Source organism: Pezoporus occidentalis, unplaced genomic scaffold, assembly GCF_034315485.1.
Source record: "Pezoporus occidentalis ecotype Australia unplaced genomic scaffold, CSIRO_AGI_Poc_V1 ctg231, whole genome shotgun sequence".
NCBI lineage: Eukaryota > Metazoa > Chordata > Aves > Psittaciformes > Psittacidae > Pezoporus > Pezoporus occidentalis.
The window spans coordinates 406,651-433,747 of NW_026914191.1; the positions used below are offsets into that span (position 1 = coordinate 406,651).

At 44.2% G+C, this 27,097-nt stretch overlaps 1 protein-coding gene and 2 long non-coding RNA genes across 3 annotated transcripts in view; 2 read left to right on the plus strand and 1 right to left on the minus strand.

Annotated features, from left to right (window-relative positions):
- The first annotated feature begins 5,117 nt into the window (after positions 1–5,117).
- The window catches only part of LOC134165183 (uncharacterized), a 498,306-nt gene continuing 476,326 nt past the window's right edge, over positions 5,118–27,097 (plus strand). The window contains exon 1 of the long non-coding RNA XR_009965424.1: positions 5,118–5,135. This is a non-coding gene — a long non-coding RNA (uncharacterized LOC134165183). The remainder of the gene's footprint in view (positions 5,136–27,097) is intronic.
- On the minus strand, positions 19,913–20,816 carry LOC134165185 (uncharacterized). The gene is made up of 2 exons (XR_009965425.1): positions 20,467–20,816; positions 19,913–20,318 (listed from the first exon to the last, which is right to left on the minus strand). It is a non-coding gene; the product is annotated as an uncharacterized LOC134165185 (long non-coding RNA).
- PARD6G (par-6 family cell polarity regulator gamma) overlaps positions 21,143–27,097 on the plus strand; it is a 63,248-nt gene continuing 57,293 nt past the window's right edge. The window contains exon 1 of the mRNA XM_062621683.1: positions 21,143–21,323. Coding sequence (XP_062477667.1) covers positions 21,252–21,323 — 72 coding nt within the window. The 5' untranslated portion in view covers positions 21,143–21,251. The remainder of the gene's footprint in view (positions 21,324–27,097) is intronic.

A 27,097-nucleotide genomic window follows, 5' to 3' on the forward strand; every position in this document is an offset into this window, starting at 1 on the left:
TAGCCTGGAGAAGAGAAGGTTGTGTGGAGACCTCATAGCAGCCTTCCAGTATCTGAAGGGGGCCTATAAGGATGCTGGGGAGGGACTCTTCATTAGGGACTGTAGTGACAGGACAAGGGGTAATGGGTTAAAACTTAAACAGAGGAAGCTTAGATTGGATATAAGGAGGAAGTTCTTTACTGTGAGGGTGATGAGGCACTGGAATGGGCTGCCCAGGGAAGCTGTGAATGCTCCACCCCTGGCAGTGTTCAAGGCCAGGTTGGACAGAGCCTTGGGTGATATGGTTTAGTGTGAGGTGTTCCTGCCCATGGCAGGGGGTTTGGAACTAGATGATCTTAAGGTCCTTTCCAACCCTAACCTATGATACTATGGTTCTAACCTCAGAGAACAAATCCTAATGAAGAGGGAGTGGAATAACACTGCTAACTTTTTTTAACTGTTATTTATCAGACAGGCCACGCGTCTATTCGAAATTAATGACAACGTTAGTCAAAAAAATCTCAAATCCACTGAAGTCAATAGAAAATAGGATCTGGCACTGAAATGCCTACTGAGTCTGATTTCATGTCTGACTGAGAAGGCTGATTTGGGATTTGAAAGGATAGCCCATACAAAACAGGGTAGCCCAAATGTTGCGTTAAAATACAGAATCATTTTTTCCTCCCTGTTCCCACTCTTGCAAGACATTGGTGGGTGGGGTAAATGATGTATGGCTCTTTCCTCCCTGGGATGCCTCTGCTGCTGGCTGGCGGCACCACAGCGCTCCTTGGAGCAAGAGGAATTATTTTCGTAACATCTGCCTACGTGAGGGTCCTGGAATTTGCATCTTCCCTGAGCCTGCTTTAGCTCACCTCCCTGCCTTCTTGGCATTCCCCTCTCATCCAGCAGATAAGAGCACATTTCCAGAACCAGTTTTGCAATTACCCATCTTCTCAGTTTTCTTTCCTGACCTTTAAAGGGGATGCACCGAACAAATGCCTTTGTAGGAGAGCCAGACTTCCTGCTGGGTGGCTATTTCAAAGGAGCAAATATGATCTTTTCATAAATACCATGTCAGGCCCATGTAACTTGCAACTTATTTATTACAGTCCTAATGCACACCGTGGAAGCCAGGGCTAGTGTTGCAGAAGAACATCTATCTAAAGCATTTCAGAACTGTGAAGCAAGGTAGACAGCTAAATTTTTGTGCAAGCTGCTTAGCAGCTGTTGAATTTAGCTTTTACCTGAGTTTTGTGAAGCATTTAAAACTATTCAGAGTTTAGAAGGAAATGATAAAAGTATTGCAGCCTGTGAATTATTTGTGAAGCATCTGGTCTTGGCATTCAAAACCCAAACTGGTCACACAAGTACATGGACAGAAAACTCTCCAATGACACTGAGTGTAACAGTTTGCCCCCACTGACCAAATATTTCAAGCCTCCTTCAAAGCCTTTTGGGGTTCACATGTCCCTAAAGGTCTCACCTGAACTGGACAGAAAAAAGCATTAGTTGAAAGCTTACCCACCTTTCCCATACTTCTCTGGCTGTTATGAAATCCTCAGGGGGCTAAAAATAGCCCCTTTTCTTTCTTTGGTGTGCGGTGTGTATCGGCTCCACACTTCAGTCACCAAACCTGGCCAGTGCGAGGCCAAAAAAAGCCACTTGTTTTACTGAGCAGCTTGGCATGGACCTGGGGTGCCCTTACCCAGGTGGCGATCAAAAAGTAGTATTTGTTGGGAAGCACAGCAGGATCACAAACATTACAGCTTCGGTTGACCCCTTTATTTCCCAAATACAGCAGTGTAAGGGAGAATTATGCCCAGTGTGGAAGAGCCATGAATTCAGAGCATCACACCCCAAAGCTGGCTTCCCTGTTATACATGTATAGCATAAATAGCTAAATCTTCCTCTGCTCATCTGTCTCTCTCTGGTGCTCATGTGTGTGGTAGATTGCGAATCTTGAGGAGGTGGTGGGTCCCTGTGCTTCAATGCAGTTGTGTACATTTTGCTCGTAGTTTCTGTGATGAAAACTTATCACGTAGCTTTAACAGATTAGGGCCAAGTAATTTATACTTAGTGGAAGCAAAGAAACCAGTTCAGCATTTTTTCAGTTGCATTGTGTGCCCCTTGGCATCTTTACAGGGCTGGATACTTCTTAAATACGTGGCTCTAAGACCTTTGGTGGAAGCAACAGAAAATCTTGCTATTTGTCCTTAAAATGAGAGAATGACCAAGGTCCTTTCTGCCTGCTGTCATCCCATTCAAAACTGATAGCGTTTGCTACATCCTGAGACAATAGCGAAAGTATAAGGATAAAATAGTTAACAAGCAAACTGCATATCACTTGCTCCACTCTGTACTTCATGGATAAACGTGCACAGACAGATCTTAGCCTAAAAAGTTCTGATGTAACACACACCACCACTGAGGCTGAAAACGCTTCTGTACTCTTCATCTCACTGAGACACTGTAGGTGCTGGCATTTGATGCTTAGCTTTCACTTTCAAATCTGAATTTCATAATTAGTAGCCAAACTCCTCCGTTATTCTGGTTTGATTTAAGCATAAATTCTCTTTGGCGGTGGAAGTGTTTTAAAAGCACCAAATCCTCCAAGATGTTTCACGGGGCTGGAAAGCCAGTTTGCTTGAGAGCAAGTATAATAAAACTGTGAATAACCACCTTTTCCTGCAATTTTCAGAAGGACAGAATATATTAGAACCACAAAAAGGATGTTACAGAGTCAGCAGAGCCAAAGTCATACAGAGTTTAACCTTCACTGAGCCATTCCTTCTTTTCTCTGGCAAGAAAAGTATTTTGTGGCTCTATATTGACCTTCCCACGAATAATCCCAAAGTTGTACTATCTGCTGAGCCTGGGGGTAACTCCATTAGTACTCACCACATCTTATTTGAATTCCACATACAGTCTGGTGTTTAAATTACAGGAAGACTTTGTGTTTAAGAGTTTCCGCATCATGCTGAGGCTTGGGAAAAAAAGCCCAGTTTGACACATAATAGGGATTGATGTGCTACTTCAAATGCTGGTGTTACTGGAAAGGAAGGAACTTCCACAGGAAGAGCAAGGGAAATTATACAGGAATCAATAAAGGATGCTAAAAATAGGGTTTGACTTATCTTCCATGTGAGTCAAAATACCCTGCTCAAGGGCTGCACATGCTATATCTTGGCTGGTATATTCAGACTGCTTTTACTGGTGTACAGGCTGTCAGGATTTCCTCATAAGTCAATGGAGAGTGGCAAGTGTCCCTAGAGGACAGTTCATCCCACCTACCTAAGGACTTGCCAGCAAAAAAAACAGTGTGGTAGAACCTGCTGTTTCCCTAATTGCCATCAGCTTTACATGTTTAAAGTCAAGCATGTGCTTAATTACTTTCCCCTTGGAGAGCTGAGTGCCTGGTAGGATTGAACTGCTAGCTTAGAGGAAAACAAAGCAAATATTCTGGATGAACCTGATGAACAAAACTGGGGAAAGAGGAGAGCTTGCCTGCAAGGATGACTAAGTTGCAGGCTCAGAAGAGTAATAGGTCCTAGGAGAGGGAATATGATTAGTCAGGCAATTTACAGGTAATATGCTTTCATCATTTTCTACTTAGCATTAATTTTCTAAAACATCAGGAAGGAGCTTGTTCAGGGAGGAGGAGGGAGGCAGTGGACAGGGCTGGGCTGGTGTGGGGTTGCCGTGCTGCGCAGGGCAGGGAGCAGAGCTGTGGTCCATGAGCCCCATGCTGGCTGTGCTTTTGCTTAGGAAGAAGGTCTCTGAGTTACTCCCTCTCTCCATCCATGAGGCCCCTCTGTCCGCATCAGCACAGTGTGGTCGAGCTTGTGATGTTTGTGTCTGGGGAAAAGGGAACCATCACACCCACAGCCACAGACACACATTAGAAAAGACTTTTCCACACATTGGAAAAGACTCCATCCTTTGGGATTCAAAGCAGGAGCTTCAGCTCAGAAGTTTACAGGCATTTTGACTGAGCAAAGTGGAAGTACAACTGAGCAGCATGAGTTTGGAGATGTTGCTGTTAACTAAGGTGCTAACAAACAGTGGAGCATGTGGCAGGGAAAATGATGGGTGTACAGCAAATTTTTTGGTGCAGGAAGGGTGTCACTCAGCTTTCTTCACATTAATCTCTCTACACTGTAGTTGTTGTTATACCTGACCAGTTAACTGATCAGGTCTATCAATTAGGTGTGTTTTAAGCCCATATTTACATGAGCACTCTTAAAGAACAATGGATTATGATTGCAAAATACTTTAGCACCTAAGGTCCTTCTGCAAAATGTGAGAAAAGGTGGTTTGGGCACAATTAAGAAGATTTTTGTTTCTTAGACACTATTAAAGCCTATTAAACAAACTCCTCAGGGCTTTCTACACTCCTTAATGGGGATTGTGTGACTAGATTGAGAGCAGTACGAGGCCCTAAATTTGAAGATTATAGCCTGTAACAAGTCACAGAAAGTTTTTAACATTGCCCCTGTTAATCAGCACCAGGCAAACATGTGCAAGAAATAATACCCTCCCTTTATGCCCCCTACCTCCAACCTCCCCATCTTGCAAGCAAAAAACTGCAAGCGCCAACAGATCTGTTCTGGCTTGTTTTATTTCACTTTGTGCTTATTAAAATGCTGTGTTTGCAGTTTGTATTTCTTGGCATGCTGTTATTTCAAGGACATTTAAACAAGAACAGCATAAGCAACAGGCAGACTGAGAGAGGAGCTTGTTTCACTGCATTTTGGAAGAATCTTATGTAGACTTATTATCACCAATTGCATTATCTGTGCTATTTATTTGCTTTCTATTTACTTAATTTGAATGGTGAACACAAGCTCAGCTGTTTCCCTGGTTTTCTACTCATTTCCACTTTCAGTTTCTGAAGTATCAGCATGACAAATAGGGCAACAACCAAGTTAATCTACCAGAAGCAAATGTTTACAACAGAAAGAATTGTCTGCATGGATGTTTTAGCTATATAACACCAAAAAAAAAAATAATCTTTATTAAAAACAGGGTTTGTAATGTGTGACTTCACTTCCTACTTCTCCACAAAGCCAGAGCTTGGCATCCAAACTCACTAGTGTTGACTGAATACTGCTTCCATGGCTGGCCATTCCCTGGCTGATAGCTGCTCACTTATCCATGTGAGTATTTGACAGCACAGCATCAAAAAGTCCCTGCCGTCCTCAGTAGGTTGGTATCATCCAGAGCATTGCTGCAGGCATTTATGTTGCCTTGGCAAGGGCCCTTTTAAAAATCACTGCCAGTTCCCAAATAAGCTGTTCAGGAGTACTCAAATCAAGTTCTGTTACCTTCCATGTACAAGTTGTAGCTATGTCTGTACAAGTAAATTCAGTGTTCCCAGCTCCAGTCTGTGGCACTAAGTGCCCCATGACCGTATATTTAACCTTTCTTACCCACCAAAGAATGTGTCTATACCCAAGCTGCCTTCAGGAATGCTCCCTGGGTTAGGAGCTCTTTGGAAGATGCTCTTTGGCAGGAGCTATGCTAACAATTTAACAACCTTTTGCAATTGTTCAGCGATTTGAGCAAAATTGCTTAACAAGAGAACAAGCAAGTTATGTCTCCTGGGAAAGGTCCCTGTGGTTGTGTGCCTGGACTAGTAAACTGATGTCCGCATGTGGCTGCTCATTGAAGCTTGGCTTGTGAGTCCCAGCCTGAGTCAGCCTCGTGCTCCTTGGTCCTGGAGCTGAACATTAGTAGGCAGGCAGCATAAACTTGGTGTAATCCACAAACTGCATAAACTTCACCCCTTGCTCTGTCCATCAGTCAGCCCACCGTGGGACTCTATTTTGAAGGTCCTTAACAAATGAGCCCTTTTCATGAAGTACCAAACATACACAGTTCCTAGGCAACCCATAAAACTTTTTCCTGAAGTCAGGAACCAGAGTTCAATTTACTTCAGCGGTGCACAGATAGCATCACAGCTCTGCGGATGCTCTGCTTCCCTGAATACATTGGTGCCTTCATACGGTCAGGATTCAGGCTCCAGTTGGAAGACATCAATTTTAAGATAAGCAAATTCATCTTCTGTGAGCTGTGCAAGGCAGTTTTAGCTCTGCTTATCTGCTGAAACCAAGCTGAGATGAGAAGGCAAAATGCTTCCTTTCCCATAGCCCACCAATGATAACATTTTTCTTATCAGGTTCTTTTAGGAAAAATACACTATGCCTGTATATGATATTTGGATAGGAAACATTTTTTTTATGACTACTTCATTTCCATAGTTTATTTTCAACTTTTTTTTCTTTAAGCTCTGAGAATTTAGGAATTCTTCCCTCTTTGTCACTGGAAATAAACACCTATTCCACATGAGCTTGTGCTTCAGGAAGCAAAGATAAATCTACTATTCCCCTACACACTGGATATTGAATAGTGAAAGCACTCCCCTGTCAGTAGTAGAATCAATGATGAAATGTTTGACAAAGGTCAGTCAAAATTTTAATCCTATTACATGTAAAATCCAACATAATTCCAGGACAAGTGTCACTGTCTACCAAGAGCTCCCTCAACCTCACTGGAAGCCGTGGATGTCCTTCCTGTTCTTTACTGGGAAATACACGTTAGCCATCTTCTAACAGGAAAGCTGGAGTGACAGTTAATCACTCCACAGTGAACTTAATGTAGGTGAGTGTGAAAGTGCTAAAATAAGGCAACATGTTAATCGGAGGAGAGCTCTGACGTCCTCTTAAAAGCAGAACTGGGAATACTTTATACCAGATTGCCCAAATAGGTAGGGAAATGGGAAAACCAGTCAGAAATTATTAGGACTTGGTGAAATGAACCCAAGATATTTGGACAGTAAGCTGTCTACATCCTGAAGAAAAGAAAATCTTTTGTCAGACAATGACAAGATGATGTGTAAATGCAGAAAAGAAGGGATGATAAAGTTTGGGGTAGTATGTTCTTAAAGGCCAGATGAAAATCTTATCATGGCATGGGGTCTTGTATCAAAGGCTCAGACTGAAATCTGAGGATATGAATACAGTCCAGTCTGATGTCCTACCACTGATGCTGAGGAAGACATGGAAGAGCTGAACAAGAGGTTGCAGTTAGTCACAAACAAAATACCAACACATGCATGCTACCAATAACAGAAATCCTCAGTCTTAAACTGTCAGTCAGATGCTGGTAATCTGAAAGTTGTGAACACAAATTGTCAGTGAAAAGGGGGAAAATAAAACCCCTGTGACTTTCTCTTCTAGGAGGAAGCATTCTCATATCATAAAGTCACTGAGCTATCCCCTGCTGAGAAAACAAAGAGGTGAATCAAAATTGCCCAGGCTGCCATGTGGAGAATACCAAGGTAAAAGTGAGGAGCTGTGTTGTGCTGTATCAGACTGTGCCCAGCCATGGCAGTCATTTTGATGCCATCAGCAACCTCACAATGAAGTGATGGAGGACAGCAGAGGAGGCAGAATGTGGAGATCTGAAAGATGCAGTTGTCTAAAGCTTCCCATTGTGGAGTGAAACTGGGTGAAACCTGAAGGCATAAGACAAGAGTGTGCTAAGCAGCTTCAGAGAAATTCCTACAGGAAGAAATAAACAAGAAGGACCCCTGGCCTGGATTTGATGTTCTTTCATTTATTCAGGTCCATTAGCAGCCAAAATTGTCCTGCAGGCAGCACAGGCTCCTCTTCCTCACACTGCATCTCTAACAGGAGAAAATGACTTGCCAATTGTCTTAAGCTCATTAGCAGCATAATTTCATGTTTGACTTTCCTACTACTATGTCTGAAGCCCAAATCTTGGCTTTCCAGTCCCTGTGAACTAACTCTTCCTGTTGTAAGAAAACCCTTGGCAGTGTATTAAAGGGAAAAGATACCTTTGGAGATTACTTCTTCTCTTTTCTAATTCCAGGAACATTTTCCACTCATTCACCTTGAAGCTGATTCAAGCTAGGAGACCTGGTCCTGCAATCTGGTGGATGGCTTAAAAACTAACAGGTTGTAAGGTACTGCTTATCTTCTCTGGAGTATTCGAATTGCACATGACAAGCTCAGTGACACAAGGTTCACTAGTCTTGTTTTATATTTATGCCTGTCACCTACTCCCTCACTTAATCTAGTTCCAAAACACCTGCAACTGGTAGCACATTTTCCAAAACTAATTTAAAATAGCAAAAGTAGACGTTTCCCATGAGAATCCCCAGGAAGAAAAATGTAGGGTTTATCAGTATTAATTCTTAGCTGGCACTTCTTCCCAAGAATTATTGTTCCCCTAAGAAGTGGTTTTGAGGCAACTTTACAACATAACTTAAAACATGTTGCATATTACTCCATTCTCATACTTTTAATGAAAAGAGAAGACCAGCATCCAGCCAAAGCATAATTTGTACTTGTCTTGCTTACGGCTGTTTTATAGACTACAATCTTTGAAAGAAAGCGCAATCCTAGCTGGAAAGGACTAGGTCCAAGCACATATTTGTAGCTGAAAGCGAACAGTAAAAATTGATCCCTGATGTAGCTCTGCTATTGCAGCGTTAATGAACTTCAACCTAGAGAACCTTATCTTGGCCATGTTACTTTCCCAGTTGCCCCAAGTGATAGATGGTGCATGTCCACAGCTGCTGCACTGTAAGTAGAACAGCCACTCAGCCTGCAGTCACTGAAAAAGGTTAGGAATTAATACAAAAGGGAAAAAAAGTAATCAAGAACTAGCACCGGCATACAGTGCTGCTCCTCCTGGTGTGCTCTTCTGGCTTCTAGCAGTTGGCAGCACAGAGGTTTCTAGAGTCAAAGGATATATCTGCAGCTCTGTATTTATTAGCCTTGATAGCCTTTCTTCCATGAGTCTAACTGCTTTTTAACTAATTTAATCTTTTAGCCTTCACAGCATCCGGTGGTGTCCCACTGTTTAATGATGTGCTATGGGAGAAAAATACTTTCTCTTCATTGCTATAAGCCTGCTATTTGATAATTCCATCTGAAGCTTCCAAATTCTTGTGTTATGACAAAGTTCTAATAATTATTTCTTATTCACCTTCTTCATTCACTAAATGATTTTATAACCTTTTCAGTTTATCTTGTTTTTCCAGACTGTGAATCTTTTGCTCATCTTCTGTAGTGGAGAAGTTGTATCACACCTGTAGCCAGTTTTGTTGGCCCTTTCTGCACCATTTCAAATTCTACTATGCCATTTTTGAGAGCTGAGACTAGAACCACACACCAGATATTTAAGAGGGACTCTCACTGCAGGTTTATATAATGCATTGCTGAAGCTTTGCCCTTCCCCTCCTAATAAACCTAATAAAGGAGTTGATTTGTCTTTTCAAGGACTACTGAATCAATGTCTCAGGAGGCTGTTGTTTTAGAAACCTGGTACTAAGTCTCTGCACAGTGATTACCGAAATGGCCTCACATAGTCCTTGCTGCTTCACATACTTTATACTGCTTTGCATTTAAAAGAAAAGTCGCTGGAGCTGCTTTTCAGGTGCAAGCTTGCCAGCAGGAATTCATAATAGAGACTACCTGCCATACACAGCCAACGCACACGAAACAGGGTGCTGAAGGAGCAGACCAACCGCAGCAGGCAAGATGAGTAGCCCACCACAGGTTCAGGTTGTCTGGCATTCCCTGGCACAAGATCCTGCCTTTGTTTTCTTACGGCACTGCTAAAAGTGAGCAAGCCAAAATCTTCCCCCAGTGCCTACCTCAGGCTAGTTTAGTCTTGTTGGTAGTTGATTTCAGTTTGGGATTTTTGTGGTTTGGAGGGGGTTGTTTGGAATTATTTTGAATTGTTTCTCCCAGGCAAAACAGCTCCGCCAAAGAAGAGGCCAAGGAAGAGGCTAGGGAATGTACCTCTTATCCATATTTAAAATAAATAAGTTGTGTGATCTTTCATTTGGAAATTACTAATGTTAGCAGGATTTGAGAAAAAGACTGTATTCATGCAGTGCTTCGCTGGGTAGAATTCTGGCATCGCCACTGACATGCACCTAATTTTTAACAAACCCTTAGCCTGTGAGGAGTCCCAGTTTGCACGACCTTCGGAGATCTGAATGGTTAAAGTTGTAAAGAAACCCCTCTCCCTACGTTAATCATGCTTAGCTCCTGCAGGTTAAGCTAGGCCTAAGCAGCCATGGTGGCCCATCACTCCTGCAAACAGCAGGAACCTCAGCCTTGGTGGCAAATAGGTAGAGATTGCACCAGAAGAAACAAGCGTCAGGCAGAGGAGGAGGAGGAATGCAGCGAAGCAAAGGAGGCAGAGCAAATCAAGGGAAGCAGCAGGGGAAGAGCAGGAAAACCAAGAAGAACCATTCACCTTGGCAAAGGATTGACCTCTTTGGAGAGGAGAGAGTAATGAGGGAAGTTGTTATTTATAGGATCCTGGTTTAGTTCTGTCCTTCAGCCTGACTGCAGTGCAGTTAGCTTCCAGAATTTAAGAGTACACAGCTTTGGCTCTTTCCTGTCCATGTGTGTCACTGCTTCCAGCACCTCAAATACCTCTGCAGGCAGGCATTTTCCTAGCAAGTTACAAGTTTGAAATATGGAACACACTTAAACTAACCATCATTGCCCAGCCACTGACAGACAATAAAACCAACCAGGGCCCATCAGAGTTTTGCTGACTCCCATCACCCACTCTTCAGAGACTGCTTTCTCCCAGCACCCAGGAGAATAATGTCAGATCCCAGCCAGTCATGTGGCGCCAGTGCAAAGGGAACAAAAGCCAAGGCAGTTGTGGGAAAAAGGCCATTGTTCCAAAAAATTTAAATGATGTCACTCTATTCCTTAACAGCATCAGTTAAACATCCTTCCCAATGGCGAGTGCCTCTCTGCAGTTGCCTGCAATGAGGCTAGAAGGCATGGAACGGATTAGTCTGCTTTTAGAGGCTAGATGTTTATCATAAACCACCATGTTTCAGCACAGACTCCCTTCTCTCCTAGACACAGAGCTGAGCAGCACTGGTGTAGGTCCGGGTCCCTTGAAGGGACCTCATGTGGTGTGAAGGAATGCGGACAGCAGCGATGGCTCAAGTGTGCCTGTTCTCAGACAGAGGAGAGCTGCTCGTGCTCCTCATTACCGTGCTTCCACTTACTATCCATCGTCATCTGCGTTATGACATCTGCTAGAAATCTTAATCATGGGTTGTGTCCCCAGCGGAGTATGCCTGAACAGATGTAAGAGCAACGTTTCTAATTATCTTAACACCTTTCTGGCAAGGTGGTATGAACACAAGTTAATTAAGCCTCGTGCTACCCCTGTGGTGCAGAGCTACAGCTATTTTTTCATTCTGATTTACAAATGAAAAAGCTGAGGGACCAACTTATACCTGCTACTTGGTCCCAAAACCCAAGCCCTTCCCTGGCCTCTCCACCTTAGCCATTAGCTGCCTTCCCAGATCAACATGTTTTGACCTGTTGCTGATAAAATTAACAGAACACGTCCTGTGCCCCCTGCAAAATCCTAAGAACATTCTCTTACAACGATGAAAATCATGAGGAGTTCCAATGTTCATTACTTCTCCCTACCTTGGTGCCCTGAAAGCCCCGCCAGCACAGATTGCTCACTTTCAAAAACCCATAGGCCAGCCATGGCCTCACCATGGATGCACTTCCAAAGGCACCCATACCCATGAGTCATTAGTCAGGCAAGGTATGAGTCTTAATTGCCTATGAATTGTATCTCTGTCATGGCCCTCACGACCTTGCAGCTACTGATAAACCCTAGGAGTGAAAGTCAGACCTGCCTCCCTTGCACACTACTGGCCACCCATTTGCACGTCTGCATCATGATAAATCCCAGCCAGCATGAAAATCTAGGCAATGGATGACAGCTGTAATACCTATGCCTTGAGAGAAACATCCTGGGAGATCAGGATGCTGACATCCTCCAGTGATGGATCCCAGAGCTATGTGTATAGGAGCATTACTGGAAAGAGCTAGCATGACTGCAAGAGCCACACTGGTGCACCAGATGTGCTCAGGTGGACTTTGGGCAGGAAAGGGTGGAATAAGACTTGCTAGACATCTTCCACCCCCCACCCTCCCACCCCCCTGCCCCCCAAATGTTTACAAGAAAGGAGAATACAGGTTCAGCCCCTGCCTTGAAAGACTTCTCCCTTTCAGACCTCTCGGCACCACCCATGAGCTGGGTCCTTTCAAAGACACACAGATATTCCCTGTCCCCACTAGCCACAGGGAAAGGGCTGGAAATAGGAGGCTGGGGCAAACTGGGCTTGGTGGGCATTGCTCCCTGCTCGCAGGCAAAGCATGCACACCGACAGGCTGACTTCTCAGCTGAAGAATGATTTCTTTCCAGTGGCAAACATCCCCTGAAATTGCATTTTATTTTTCAGATAAGTTTCAGAGAGGAAAAGCACAAGCAGAGCTGTCAGTGGAATCTCGATCAGTCAGATAGAGATCATTAAAAGGACTTTAAGGTGACTCAAAGTAGACACTTAGAAATTCAGATATGCAGAATTAAGCAACTATAAAACCCTTACCTAGAGTTTCCAGAAGTCCTTCGTTGTCCTTGCTAAGCAAAGCTCGCTGATATTCACAGTGATGATAAAAATCCAAGGCACCAGCCCTCAGTTAGGGGAATCTCACGAATTAAATTCCATCTCTTTTATTTCAGAATCTTTTTATTGCAGAATCACTCTGGTAAACTGACCTGAACTTAAGAATGATGCATTCGAGCACCTTTTGTTCAAAACTCTTTTTACGCTGTCAGGTGTGAAAATAAGAAAGTCTGTTTCAACCCAATTTTAATTTCTTGGGTTTGAGGTTAATGTTATTATTATTTATTCATTTATTATGGGTGATCTCAGAGAAGGCTTAATTTAGGAGTGATTGTAGTAGCATTCTACTACTCTGCAGTGGCCTTACCATCAAAACAGTATTTAAGAAAATACATCTTGACAAACGTGCAAATTATTATGAAGCCCTTTTTACTGCTGTCTTATATTCTAAAGAAAACTTTATCACTGAAAACTGAGGCTCCTTTGTTGAACTGCTTACACTGGTGAGCTACAGGCAGAACTGTATTTAGTGGGAATGCTGTTGAACAGATGGGAACCCTGTTTTGCACTTGATTCTGGAATGCAATAAAATTGTTTGGTTCTGGGAAACAGTTTTTCCTCCCATGACACTATCAAAACGGCCAAATGGCCTGATTCTGAAATCCATACTCCCACGAGTAATCCTCATTCATTTTTCAGGAAAAAGCAAGTTATGAAGGAGAAAAAAAACATGAACATCACCTTTGCTTAGAAATAGTCTCATTTCCTGATCTTAAGAGGGTGCAAAAGGGAACTTGTTTTGGGAGGAAACAGATATAAAGAACCTGTGTATGCTGCTAGCAGCAGAAACACAGAAAGGAACATATGTAAAGACACTGCAACTGAAACCCCACAGGGATTTCTGCGAACTAGCCTGGAGAACTGGTGTCAGGAATTTTCTGAGGGATTTCTCTTTTCAGCACCTCAAGCCAGCAATCCTGAACACTTCCCACTCCTTCTCACCTCACAGAGGACATTGGTGTGGGATAGAGGTTAGACCAGAGATTACAAAATGGAGCCCTTCAGCAGCAGAGGTCGGGGGAGTCACTTGGCTGAAACACACAGGGCCAGATTCTTGGCTGGTATAAATCATTGTGGCCCCAAAACCAGTCACTCTGAGGCTCTGCCGCTTTACACCCACTGAACATCTGGCCCTCCGCCTGTGGGAAGAGGATATAATGTGTCTCATGCTTCACGCGTTTCTAAACAGTTGCTTTGAAGGAGTCCTTCAAGCCTCACATGAGACTATTTGCCGCCGCTGGAAGCTCTGGAAAGGATTGATTGTGCACAAACGATTTAAAACTTCAGTGTTCACAGGGCACAAAGGCACACTGACAGACATCTCTAATGTAGTAAGCTGCTTGGCAAATCTCTTTGCAAATCAGGTGGGTGAGGAAGAGATTATGTCCAGTTCCAATTAGAGCTTCACAGTGCCTTTCCACACAGGAGTTTGCTTCAGTAGTTCTGATAGGATCAGGCGGTTTCAGCCTGGTACAGCTATGTTCAGTGGTTTGGCATATATCAGGTGGATTTTGCTATGTGAATATATGTGAACCTTCCCTCTAAAAGCATTATATTATTATTATCACTATTATTATTACTGTTATTCAGGAACTACATCACTGAATCTACCTTTATCTTAATGCTGCCACTGGTCTAGCAGATCTGCCAAAAAAAAGTCTCACAAAGAGCAGATTTAAAAATATCTGACTTTTTCTTTTACTAAGCAGCTTTTAGCTGCAGCGTGCTACATATTTTAGGGATTCAAGCTAGTAAGTGAACAGTCAAGATTTCTTTGTTGTATGACTTGCATGGCTAGGACAGTTTCATATTATTTTCCCTTATTAGCAGGTGAGACCACAAACCACCACTTCCGAGAGGGCTTGACTTAATAACAGACAGACCTAGCACCTTGCAGATTGCTTACAGCTGAAATTCAGGAATGTTGTGGTTGTTTATTTAAAGTGACATATAGTCACTTCCCAAGTGGAAGTTCTCAATAACTTGTATTTTCACAAAGATTCTGGTTGCTTTTTTCAGTTACCTGCATCCTATCTGTTCAGTTACCTGCATCCCATCCTCTCTGGGCTTTTGGTAGGGGACTGAGTTAGACTGGGCAAGAGTTGTACTCTCTTACCCTGTTACTAAACCACATGCTTCAGCTGCCAGGGCTAACAAAGATGGTAGATGGCATTCATATGAGTTAAATGGTTACCTGAAGGAGATTAAAGCCAGTTTGTGGTTGAGAAGAACTGTAGAGGAGTGGCACAGGCAAGTTTCTCTGTTCACTGAGTAAGTTGGATAAGCACTTGGCAGGAAGGCACAACTATATCTTCATTTCTCATATCGACATTAACTTTTGAAGATTAATGGTACTGCTTTTCTTTCAATTTTATTAATTTAAGGAAGATCTGGTCACCTTAACTCATTAGAAAATTTGGTAATGCCAGCGTCATAGGGTGTGTTTCAACAGCTCATTCAAATTTTCACAGATAAGGTGCTTAGAGAGATAAAAGTGACACCAACTGCATCAATTGTTTGATAGCACTGACCTAATTAGAAGATGTATCCTGCACTTGCCAACTTATAATTATTCTTCAGTGTATTGTAGAAGTAGGACCAACAATAAAGGGACAGAGTGAAGCACAGCTTTCTCTTGGAAGAAGAGAACCAGGCAGATGCTTGCACACCCCAGACTTGTGATCAACAGTGCTGCCTTTAAATCAGTTGTGTTTTAAAACTATTTGCAGTAGTCATTCTAGTATCCTAAGTAGCTGCTATCCACACAGCAGCTTTAGTCTAGAGACTTAAAGAGCTCCCAAAAACTTAACTCAGTGCTTCCTGAACAGCCACTGAATGTCCCAAACCCATAGTACCAACCAGTAAAACCATCTTCTTTGCTAGAACCTCTGCTTTCTCCCTTTTTCTTCTCCCTGCTTTTTTTTTATTTGTTTCTTTAATCTCTGCTACCCTTAGTATGAAGTCACAAAAGCATGCAGTAGACACAGAAACCTGGCTGCACTATGCAAGGCGTATGAGCTACTGCATGTAAAGTCTGTGATGATTCCAATGCTCCACAGCAAGAAATCACATTGTAAACAACATCTTTACCGCATGTGGAAGTAGCAGGACCTACTGCTGGACAATTGGTGGAGGATGAAATTTATTATTCTGCTGAAATTAATGACGTCTGGGGAATGTTACTGCTTTTTCTCCTTAGCTAAGAAAAGAAAACCAAGAATGAAAGCAATTGAAGGAAAAAAAAAAAAGAAATTTAGCAAATACATGTTCAGAACAATATAGTTTGAATATTTTTGTGTTTTGGGGGCAATGTCTATCCTGGTGATTCATATCACCAGAGCATACTCTGGGAGCATAATAAGGAGCATGATCCTCTCTTCTCCCTCCTCCCACCACCAAACTCACCTCTGCCAATCAAACTCAACTTTGCCACCCTTATAAAGTGCTGATGTTTTTAACCACAATTCAGATGTAATCAGTCTCATAACCCACCCTTACTCCCTATCTGGTATCCTCAAGAGCTTGACCACTGGGATTGTGGTATCCCAGATGCTTTGGTTCCCAAATTCTTTGCATGCTGATACGTGTGGATAAGTAACTGGTCCTGTAGTATACACCAGTTAAGGCAAGGGTGGAAAATTTTTGGCTGATACAAGAACACGTTGACCTGATCTGCTGAAGCTGGAGTACCTGCATGCGGACAGCCTGGGGAACTTCACCTGCTCCCCTCAGCACATCAGCAGCATCATACTGCTCCCTTCCCAGTGCTGTTTCTAAACAGAAGAAAATTGACCTCTAAAATACAGTGCTCCTGGCATCCTTTTGAAGCGTTCAAGTTCTCACCCCTAGGGCTTCATCTGGCCTTTTTGAGAGCACATGCCTCTTTGGAGGGGGATGGTTAGTGTGGCTTTCTCCCCTGCTTTGAGGCAGCGCTGCCATGCACAGCATCCCAAGACCTCTCAGGGTATGGCCAGCCTTTAGGTAGTGATAGCAAAGCCCAGTGTTGGGAGTAGAATTCTGGACAAATATTAAAGGGAAAGGATAGCAGTAGTGTGAAGCAGTTCTCCGGAGAAACCCTGGGAGCTGCAATAGCAACTGCTGATCTCATGCTTGCTTGTGAGGTCTTAAGTGCAGCTCAGCAGATGCTGTTCCCTCAGCTACAGCTCTGGCCTCTCCTCCTGGAGTACTTTGTAGTAAAGTCATGCAAGAGGTTACCTTGATGCTCCCTCATCCTGGTAGAAGAGAAGCACCCTTTGAGAACAAACACCATCTCTCTTTGCTCTTTATCCCATTAGGTGCACATACATCTCTTGAGGGCCTGAAGGCGAAAGCTCTTAAAAGGAAAGAAAATGAAGACATTTCACCACCGAGGGTTGGAACAATGGAAAAGCACTGCAGTAGCTGGTCTTCTGTCCTGGAGCATCCATTACTGCCGTGGCTGGTGGTATTATTCTTCCTGCTCCCATCTAGATAGGCCCTGCTCTGGGGCAGCTGATGTTCCCTGGCATTATCCTCTGCACCTGAGGAAGTAGAAACCATCCTCACTGTGGCAGGGACACTGCTTGCCACAAGAAAGACAATAAAAAGTATTAAATAAAGCTGTCATCCCTCCTCTTCTCCCCCTTGTGCTGTGCTTCATTTTGGTTTACATTTATAGAAACCAAAACCAGCCTGTCATTGCAGCAGATCCCCCAGGCCCTTAGGACTTACTCTTTGTAACTCTTGCAAATTTGGAGCAAGGAGGGGGAGAGAAAAACAAATCCTTGCATGGGTCTGGGGTATTTTTTCACCTCTCAGAGCATGCAGATGACTTGTTAATACTGATGAGGTATGCAGCTAGTTGGAGGGAAGCCCCTTGCATGCTGAAAAACAGCACTGCAAATCAGGCAAATGTTGCAGCACCTTTCATTGGTCTGGTAAAGAAAAAGCTTTGGAAACAGGAGTATCTGAATACTTTTTAAACAAACTGCTAGGATCCCTCTGCCTAGTTTAGGGCAAGAACCGAATGTATTTGATTCATTGTGCACTCAGAAAGGGGCTATGTTGCAGGGCAAGAACATGTCCACATGCTTTGGTTGCATCTGGAAACAAGGTGCCTGAGAGACAGGCACCCAGGAAGAAATGGTGATTTAAAAGCTGTGCAGGTCACAAGCAGGGTAAACTAACTATGGATTACTAAAACAGATGGAGATTTATAGAAATCGTCAAAGGAATGCGGTGCCCTTGGCAAGCGATGAGAAAAACCAACCCTGAAAGGTGCCTGAGCAAAAGCAGTTAAATTAAAACCATCTTTGCGACTGAGTCTGAGGAGGAAAACAGCTGGTAGGGGCTGCAGCCTGGGAGTACACACAGTGTTATGGTTCCTCCTGGTACACCGAGCTGAAGTCACTGCTCTTTACAGTGCAGGCATGGGAAGTGGAGTCAAGAGAAGAGGGGGACTTCTCAAGCTGTTTCAGTTGTGCCTCAGCTCTGCTCTGGAGGAAAGGGATTGAATCTGCAAGTAATTTGGAAATGGGAAAAAAAGAAGGAGTATCTTAGGGGATTTACAAAAATGGAACAAACTGGATTTCAGTGAAGCTTGGCTGAGAAGTCACTTTGAATAATTTTAATTACATTAATAGTTAATATTAAATGATACATTAATAAATACTTGTATGAGATTATAGTATTTTCCTACTAATTAAATTATACAGCAAATTTTTCATACTGTGACCCACTACCCATGTATGTGCCTGGTTCAGCCTAATCAATAAGCTATCCAGAAACTGATCATTCCCCGGATCAGAGTGGGTAAAAATTGTTTACGTTAATTAACAAAAGAATGGGTATTTAATTCAAATTAGATTTCTTTTAGGTAAAAGACTTGTATTTCAAAAATCTGTTCGACATTATATTTGAAATCCTGGCAATGCTTATTAAAACCTGAAGAAAAATAATTGAAATTCAAATATCTTTTTCATTTACCGATGGAGGTTTTTTTAAAGAGGCAAACAAACAAAAAAAAAACAAAAAATCAACTGAGAAAAAGTGGCAGAAACCAATTTTTTTTTTGCAGCAGTTTGAAAAGAGCCTTTGCTAGCAATAGCCTCTTTGAAGGTATAAAAAGCAGATTTCCTCATGCTAGTGTATTCACTCTGTTTACTACAGTAAGTGTTTAATGTGAGGCTGAAAATGGGGGCAGGAATGGAACAGCAGAAAAGCAGCTCTTCTTATGGGTGAATAAAACAATAAATAAATAAGAGAGGCAGTGATCTACCACTTCTAAATTCTGGGAGGATAGAAGAAATGGAAACAACATTAGCTCCACTCCCCAAATACAGTAACTCGCGTCCTCAATACACCTGTTAGCTTCAAAGGCAGGGCAGATGAGAAGAAGAGGATTGTGTATTCATGGAAACATGAACAGGATCTTCAATGGCTGCTGCTGACAGGGGAGGGAGTATGGAAGTCCCCTCAGCTCTGCTGATAAATCAATGCTTTGAAAAATGTATCTTTATTATTTACACATCCAGCATGGCTTGCCAGCTTTTATCTCACCCCAAAATACATAGTTTTTTGTTCATTGTTATTGAATTCTCATTGTTTACACACAGCTTGGTAGGAATTATTAGTTTGAATAGTCTTTATTAATATGAAAGAGATGGTAATGAAACACATGCACTCCCTGAAAGAAGCATAAAATAAATTGAAAAAAAGATAAATTAGTTTAATCTGTGTTTCTCAAATGAAAATCACAAATACAAGAAGTACCAAATCTAAAGACTAAAATTAAATTGCTTATTGATTGCCAAGTGTTGAGAACTTACTTTTTCTTATAAAAGAAATAAGCAAAGTAAATATTTGAGACAAAATTTAACACAGATCTTTCCTTCTCTGTGGTTATAATTCTAAATTCAACCGCATCTTACATGCCTGAAGAGTGTAAGGGCACTCCCTTAAGGGCTTTTTCTAGACCTAGGAGGTAATGTAAACAGCAGGGTCCCTTTCTGAGGGTCAGCTGGAGGACGGGTGGGCTGGAATAACATCCCACCTGAAGTCCCTCCTAATACTCCCAGTGATGCAAGTAATACCAGATGCAACCAATCCCCGATGGAGGTTACATGACTAGACCGGTCCTTCAACTACTGATTAACTTCCCTCCAGTGAACTGGACTTGTTGCTCCAGATGTGGAACAACTAAACCATATGGATCCAGCTGTTGAATTTCAAGTTCCATCTTTGGATGGAAAACTCCCAGGAGGGATATTCAGCCCCTGGGCACCCCAGGGATTCTTTATCTCCACAGCTCGGACTTGGCCATCACAGCAGGAAGGCAAAGTTGATGCATTGCTCATACTAAGATAAAAAGAGGAAAAGACCAAGTTCACACAAACATTTCCTTTCTCAGCTCTCTGGACTTTATTTTTCTAGCTTGAGTTACAGCAAACCTTCTGAATACAGTGCAAGCCCGGAACATGTGGTTAATGATCATTTCAATCTATTTTCCAGTAAGCTGAAGCTGGTTTGTAGCTGGGACATACACTTTGATCCTCCCATTTGGAGTCACATGAAAAGTCAGCTCAGTCGTTTTTTCCTGCCCCTGAAGTTGTGGGTATTCCCTGTTGCTGCCATTGATACCTGGCCAGTGGGTCTGGGTGATTTGTCACATCTGCTGGGAATTTATGCTCCTTCCTTGGACAGGCAGACAACCCTAGGAGATGTCGAGCAGTAGGAAGCAGGTTGCACAGGTCCCTGCCTTGTCCTCAGCTTCTTTACATCATGACTGGTGCTTTGGGCAGGACTGTGTAGGAAAAAACATCATTGTCAAAGGCTGTCAGCGAATAAAGGCACTGACTGAAGAGAAAAGGTCTGTCAGAAGAATTAGAAAGGTCCTTGGCAGAAGATGGAAAGAAGTAAGTTCCTTTGAGATTCCCAAATTAGTAACCTACCTAATTAATAAGGACTGGTAGCAGAGGGAGGCAATCCACCGATTTATTTAAAGGAGGGAGTGGTGGAAACTCTCCTCCCAAACCTCATGGTCTGTGGTCTCAAATTAATGACTGCCAGCAATTTTCACACCCCAACGCTCTTAATGAACAGCCAGTGCTGTCTGGAAAGTTCGCGCGGGTCTTAGTGCCAACGCTACGGCCACCCCCAGCGCACCACGGTACGACGGCTGCTTTGGGTGTACTTTCAGCATCGGAAGTGATTTTGGTGGCGGGACCACTCACGGCCTGTGGGAGCGGGCAGGTGCCGGGGCCTAACACCACCGCCGCGCTAAGAAGGCACCGCCTGTACCCCTCCGGCAGCGCTCTGCACCGCTTCCCCAGCACCCCCGCCCGCCTCCCGTCACCGCGAGGAACGTCCGGGCCCGCCGCCCGCAGCCGCGCACACGCGTGGGGCAGGGGGCGGGACTGAAGCGGGGTGCAGCCAATCGGCGGCGGCGTTGGGAGGGTGATGGGCGTGCCAGTGGGCGTGGCCCGACGGCCGGAGCGCGGGCGCGCGGCTGCCTCGGGAGAGCCGGAGCGCGAGCGCGGCTGAGCGGCTGCTGTGTATTGGCGCGCGCGAGCGGAGGGGGGAGACGCGCGCGCAAAGTAGCGCTGAGCGGGGCGCCGCGTGCGAGCGGGGCCGATCGGCTCGCGGGGGCGGGGGGCGCGTCCCGGTGGGCGCTCCGGCCCGCGGCGGGCGTGAGGCGGCGGCGCAGCGGGGAGGAAAGGGCAGCGGGGCCGGGAAGATGAACCGGAGTTTCAACAAATCTCAGACTCTGCGGTATCTGGAGTGCAACGCGGTGGAAGTGAAGAGCAAGGTGAGCACAGCCGAGGCCGCGCCGCGCTGCCGAAAATGAATGGACCCCCGCCTCCTCCGTCCCGTACTCCCCTCGTTCCCCTCCGCCCGTCTCCCCGCCCGGTGCTGCCGGAGCGTGGTGCCGGGCTGGCAGTAGTTGGCGGAGAGGCGGGATCGCCGCTTCGGGCGAGCCCCCGGCGAACCGCCCCTGCCCGGCGTGAGGCGGCCGCGGCGGCGCGACCCTTCCCCGACCGCCCCCGGAGCGGCGCCGGGGCGGGAGGGCGCCGGGGGCCCCGCGCCCGCCGCTCCCGCTCGATCTTTTGTTTCGCCGCGGGAACTTCGGTGGTAACTCTGTGGGGCAGCTCGGAAAGCGCCGGGCTCCTCGCCTCGCCTGCCGGGAAGGCTGGGGCTCGGACTGGGGGTGCCTCTGCTACCCGCAGCCGCCGGAGCACTCCGTCCCGCTGCTTCAGCCGTCTCCCTGGTGGTGGGTCCGGTCTCCCGGCGCGGTTTGACAAGGGGAGAGGAGGAGTGAGAAAGAGAAGGGCTCCGCCGCTCCGGGTCTTGCAGCGCCGAAATCCTGCACTTAATTGGTGTATGAGAAGACAGAGCGAGGCCTGCGAGAAGCTTCACTCTCCTGCGGCGGCTTGGCCAGGTGGTACAGAGGGTGCCAGCACCAGCCGTAAGCCACCCAGCTAGTGCAGCCTCGTACTGTTGGGGAAGGGACGGTATCCGCAGGCTGTCGTGCACAGAAGCAGCCATCTGCCGGAGCTCGGCTACTTAAAACGCTGATGCCGGTTCGTGGTGTCTTTGGTTGGTTTTGCTGAGCTCTATTCAAGAGGTTGCGCTTGGTTGAACCAGCACGTCAGAATCTTGCCTGCCACCCCCTGTGTGTAAAAATAAGTTGCATTTGAGGAAAACTGAGAAATCTCTCTGGAAGCCCATACTTTACATGCCTATAACAGAAAAGGTGTAGGCAGTGCATAAGTTGAAAAGAGTATGGAGTAACGTTAGGATGTTCTGGGCTTGTGCACAGCCCGGGTCACCTGGTGTGACAGTGTTGGAGGTGATGTCTTTGGGACTCGGTGCTGAGTGCACCCCCTTTTTGTCCCTTGCTGCTGTTAATATTTGCATTGGATCAAACACCTCTGAGCAACACAGATGGCTGGTAGGACAGCTTCAGTAGAACTACCTTGTAGGGACTCTCCGATCATTTCTAACCATAGCACCTGAAATGCAGGTTGAGGCCATTTCCTGACCTTCTGTTGCCACTTGAATGGGCTCAGCTGGCCTTAAAAGTTCCATCCTGCTTCCACTGCTGTAAAGTTTTGGTTCAGTTTCTACCTGTTTTAAGGTATAACTTACACACAACATTCGTTGCGGCCCAGATCCTGTTTTCTCATTGCTTTGTTATACCCCATGAACTGTTTGAGCTTCAAACTAAACCCTTGACCATGGTAAAACTTTTTTTTAAATTATGTTAATCCTCTCTCTTCTACTTTAATATTGCTATAGCTTGACTTTGCTCTATTAACAATTAAAAAGCAACATTATAACGAACACTGCATAGCCTCCTTTACAACTGCAGCAAATCCTGTAAGTGAGCCCATGTAGCTGTATAGACAAAGAGTGATTTAGGGAGATTTTAAGTGTACAAATGAGTCTAGATTTCTGGAGAGAAGGAAAATAAGCTTGTGTGAATGGGAGGAGTTTACTGGAGGTCTTCTGTAGCTCAGGGTTGTCACTGCTGATGGCCCAGAAGTTATTTTGGAGAGCTGTACTTCATTGAAAAGAGGCTTAAAATCTGCTGAGGGCCTACACCCAGTGATGATCCATTAACATACACCATGGATCAGTGCAGGGTGTGTTGCTGCTGGGGCTATACTGTTAGCATGACTTGTGAACAATAACATCTAGACTGTTTATGTAGTGGGCTGTTGGCAAACAGAGGTTGGTATTGAAATTGCAAGATGGTTTTCTTTTGTTTGTAAAGCTTGTAGGTTCCCTCTGATGGACTTAATCTTCAGTGGTTAGAGGAAGATGCAGTGAAAAAGCTCTGGCCAATGGTACCTGGCAAGGTACTGTGTAAAGACCTTATACCTTTTGTTAAAGAGTGGTAATCTTGTGGAGACGATTATCATGCCATCTGCCTTGTCTCTATGGATCACTGGCTTGTCCTGCAGCCATCTACATATATGAATTGTATTACTTTCTTTTTTGAATGGGTGGACTATCTAAGGCTAGGGAGACAAAAAGATCCCATAATGCTGCTTTTGGTAGTCAGCCTTTTAAACACTTAGTTGCCTGTGTTTTGAAAGGGCAAGGCCTGCCTGGACTTGCCAGAGAACTTGAAAGTTGAGTCTGAGAGCTCATGATCGTGCAGCTATCGCCCGGGAGCTTAGGCTGCCAGGTGAGCGGAGGTGGGTGCAGTCTGCCTCTGCGCCAGGGCATGCTGCTGGCCCACGATCAAGGGATTCTCGGGTGGCTTTTCAAAGGCTGGGGAAGTGGTGGGCTATGGGCAGGTGGAATCCCTTTTAGCGGAGGAGCTGGGTGTGAGAGCGTGCCACTTCTATACCACAGTGTGAAATGGCTCTTCTCCTTTCCTGACGATAGAGCTGCATGTGAAGGAGCTCTGGAAGTAATAGCTGTGGGGAGTCATATGGGCAATAGGCTGCAAATGTTGGGTTTTTGATATGCCTGCCTCTGTTACAATAACCAGGTGGTTCCTTCCTTAAGGGTAATCCATCATACAGCTGGTGTGTTGCATTAGTCATGATTCAGAAATGGCTTCTGTGAAAACTGACCAAGATTTTGCTGGATTTCCTGAGTTTCCAAACAAAAGTTCTTGAAAGTTGGCTTGTGCCGTAGGTTATTGGAAGAGGAGAGTTTGTCAGCTGCTTAGTACCATACTGGGTAAAGACACTTCCCTGACAATCGTCAAGTTTCCTTCCGTTGTAAAATTCTGATGTGTATCAAAGGGTTATTAAAACAAAGGGGGGGGGGGAGGGGTTGGGGTTGGTGAGTGGGAAGGGAAGCATCTTGGTAGCCCATAAGCATGCTTCAGCTCCTGACGCTTCTGTCTGTGGATGTTTTAATGCCTTGTGATTATATGGTGGGAACATTTGCAGCGATATGTTCTCTGTCTACAGGTCTTTGCAGAAGAATGAGCTTTGTGGCGATGTCTAGTATCAGTTTATGTATGTCAGGTCATTTTTCCTCTAGGCAACTAACGAAGCACCTCGGATCTCTGTGTTGCAGCAAATACTGAAAGGAAAAACGCATCAGACATCTGTCTGCACCTCTGCTTTCAGACATGGCAATGATGGAAACTGCTATAGTCTTCTGCTTTAAGAAGTCCCCTTCCATCAGACTCTGTGCTTCCTCTCTTCCTCTGTCTCCTCCACAGAGAGCTAGCCTTATAATCAAAACACTTAAAAGCTTATTGCTAGATAGGAAAGAGGAAAGATACAGAGAAGCCTGCTTAGAAATTGGCACGTCATAGGAAAATATTAATTGAATCGTAATTACACCTTATCCTTCTCCTGTCTTTTACAACAGAATAAATGAGAAGCTCAGTTCTTATCTAGGTGTAGGATTAATGTTTCGGCCCTTTTAGCCAGGATCTGAAAACACATTATCTTGCTGGCGTGTAACAACTGTGTATTCTCATGTGTCTAGTGTTCCCTGGCTCGTTTCCCTTAATGGGTGACAAGTGAAGTATCTGTCCCCTCTGAAGAAATTGCCTCTAATCTCTGAAAAAGGTTTCCAGATGACCCTTTGTCTCCTTCTTCTCCCTTTTACCAAGAGCTCCAGTGCCTGCAGTGTGTGTGGCTTTTTCTGTTTGTTTGTTTAGATTGGGATCTCCTGGCTTAGGATTCTTAACCTATTTTTCATTTTCTGTGCTTACCTTTACAGAGAGATTGCAGGCCTCCTTCCCTGTGAGTCTAAGCCTAGAGAAGAACAAATACTTTTAGAATAGGAATTCCTACATTAATGGTGAGACTTCTGTTTAATTACAGCTCCATGTAGCCAACCTTCTCTTGTCCTTCTCCGAGTTGAAAGAGATTTCTTTTTGGTCATTTTTATTCTTGAATTGTATATACAGCTTTTCAAACAGGATAGCTGTCAGCCCAAGTGTGTACTTCTTTTCCAGTGGCTTGAATATTCTGGAATAGTAGAGGTGTAGGATTGCCTCAGGCCTTTAAATGGTACTGTTTGAATTGTTTGTGAAAGTGTGGATATGTTTCTGGCTTAAAAGCAGCAGAGAACTATTTTTCTGCTACTACTGTATGATTTCCTTCAAGCTATACATACGAGCAAGAACTAATTTTCATGCTTTTGAAATGGCTAAATGCACTCATGGCTCCCCAAAATATAGTCCTTTGTGGGGAGGGAAGCCACCTTTTTTGTTGCTGAGCCCTCTCAGACAATGGAACTCTAGATAATGGCTGAGGATTATAAAAGTGCAGCTAACCTGACCCAAGTGCTGACTGTGACATTTCCGCTTCATCAATAGCATCATGCTTTCTCGCATTGCAAATTGATTTACAAATTAACGGTAATGTGGCTAACATCCTACTACTATAAACAAACCCATTAAGGTAAATATAACCAGTTAACTATAACCGTATTTTTTTTTTTTCTCTTTTCCCACCCTGTTTTGATTTTGTTCCAATAAATGCTGGTGTTCAGATGGATGCTGCAAATGGGTTTTAATAAATTTTCAATCATTTTCTGATGTGTTCACAGCATAGATGTGATGCTGTTACAGCTCTCGAAGACAGAGAGCATGTTTGCAACCAGCCATGCTCTGCGTTTTTACAAAGTCACTAGCAGATAACATGATGTGTTTTGGTGTGGGGCAAGTATAAAAGTTAGTGCTTCAGCAAGTCTCCCCAACTGCTAGATTGATGTGATTTCCAAAGACCTTGTGGGTTGGTTGTTCTGCTTATATGTTGTCACCCCTTCTTAGGAGTGTACCTACCTATACCCATTCAATGAAGATAGCTGGTTTTAAACCTTTCACATCTTACCACCCCCAAAAAAAGTTGCTGATGGTGCTCAAACACATTAGCAGAATTGCATGTCCGTATGACCATTTAACTACTACATTATATGGACACACACTGTGCATTTGAAAGGTGTAAAGTATAACATCAAGCAGTGTTACAACTAGCAATAGCTGTAAGAGCAAACCAGTCCTGTGTAAAGAGATTTTAAAGTTCTGGTTCTTCTCTGCCTGGTGTTAACTGAGAGAGGTCTACAAATTGTGTTTTCCAGCCTTTTGTACTTTGATTTCACTCTAACCCTGAATGAAGCCTTAGAGGCCTTCTGAAGTTTTAAGAAATGTTTTCCATGTGTGGCATGCTTCAAAATTGATCAAAAAGCAGCTCTCTTCTTAAACCTGCGGGATGTTAAAACAGACTTCAAGTCTTCTGTAAGTCTTTAAGCAGTACTTTAGATTCTTCCAAGCTAAGGTCATACTGTTGTACCTAGAATAAAACTAAAATAGATGCAGTGAAAAGCTCTGTACCAGCTGATTTAACTTCTGGTTTTGAGCTTCAAAACATATTTGATTATATGCAAACCAAATGTGGCACGGACTCAGAAAACCGCAGTGCTTCCCTCTCTCAAATGCCACAGTATGCCACAGCAATAGCAGCTTGAGATGGTTTGGACTCTTGCAAAACCTGTCAGGAGAAAGAGACTGTAAACATTAATCTCTTAAGAAATCTTGCCTCTGTTCCTTTCCCTCCCAGTTTGCTGGGCTTCTGACAGCAGGTATTGTATTTATTCTGA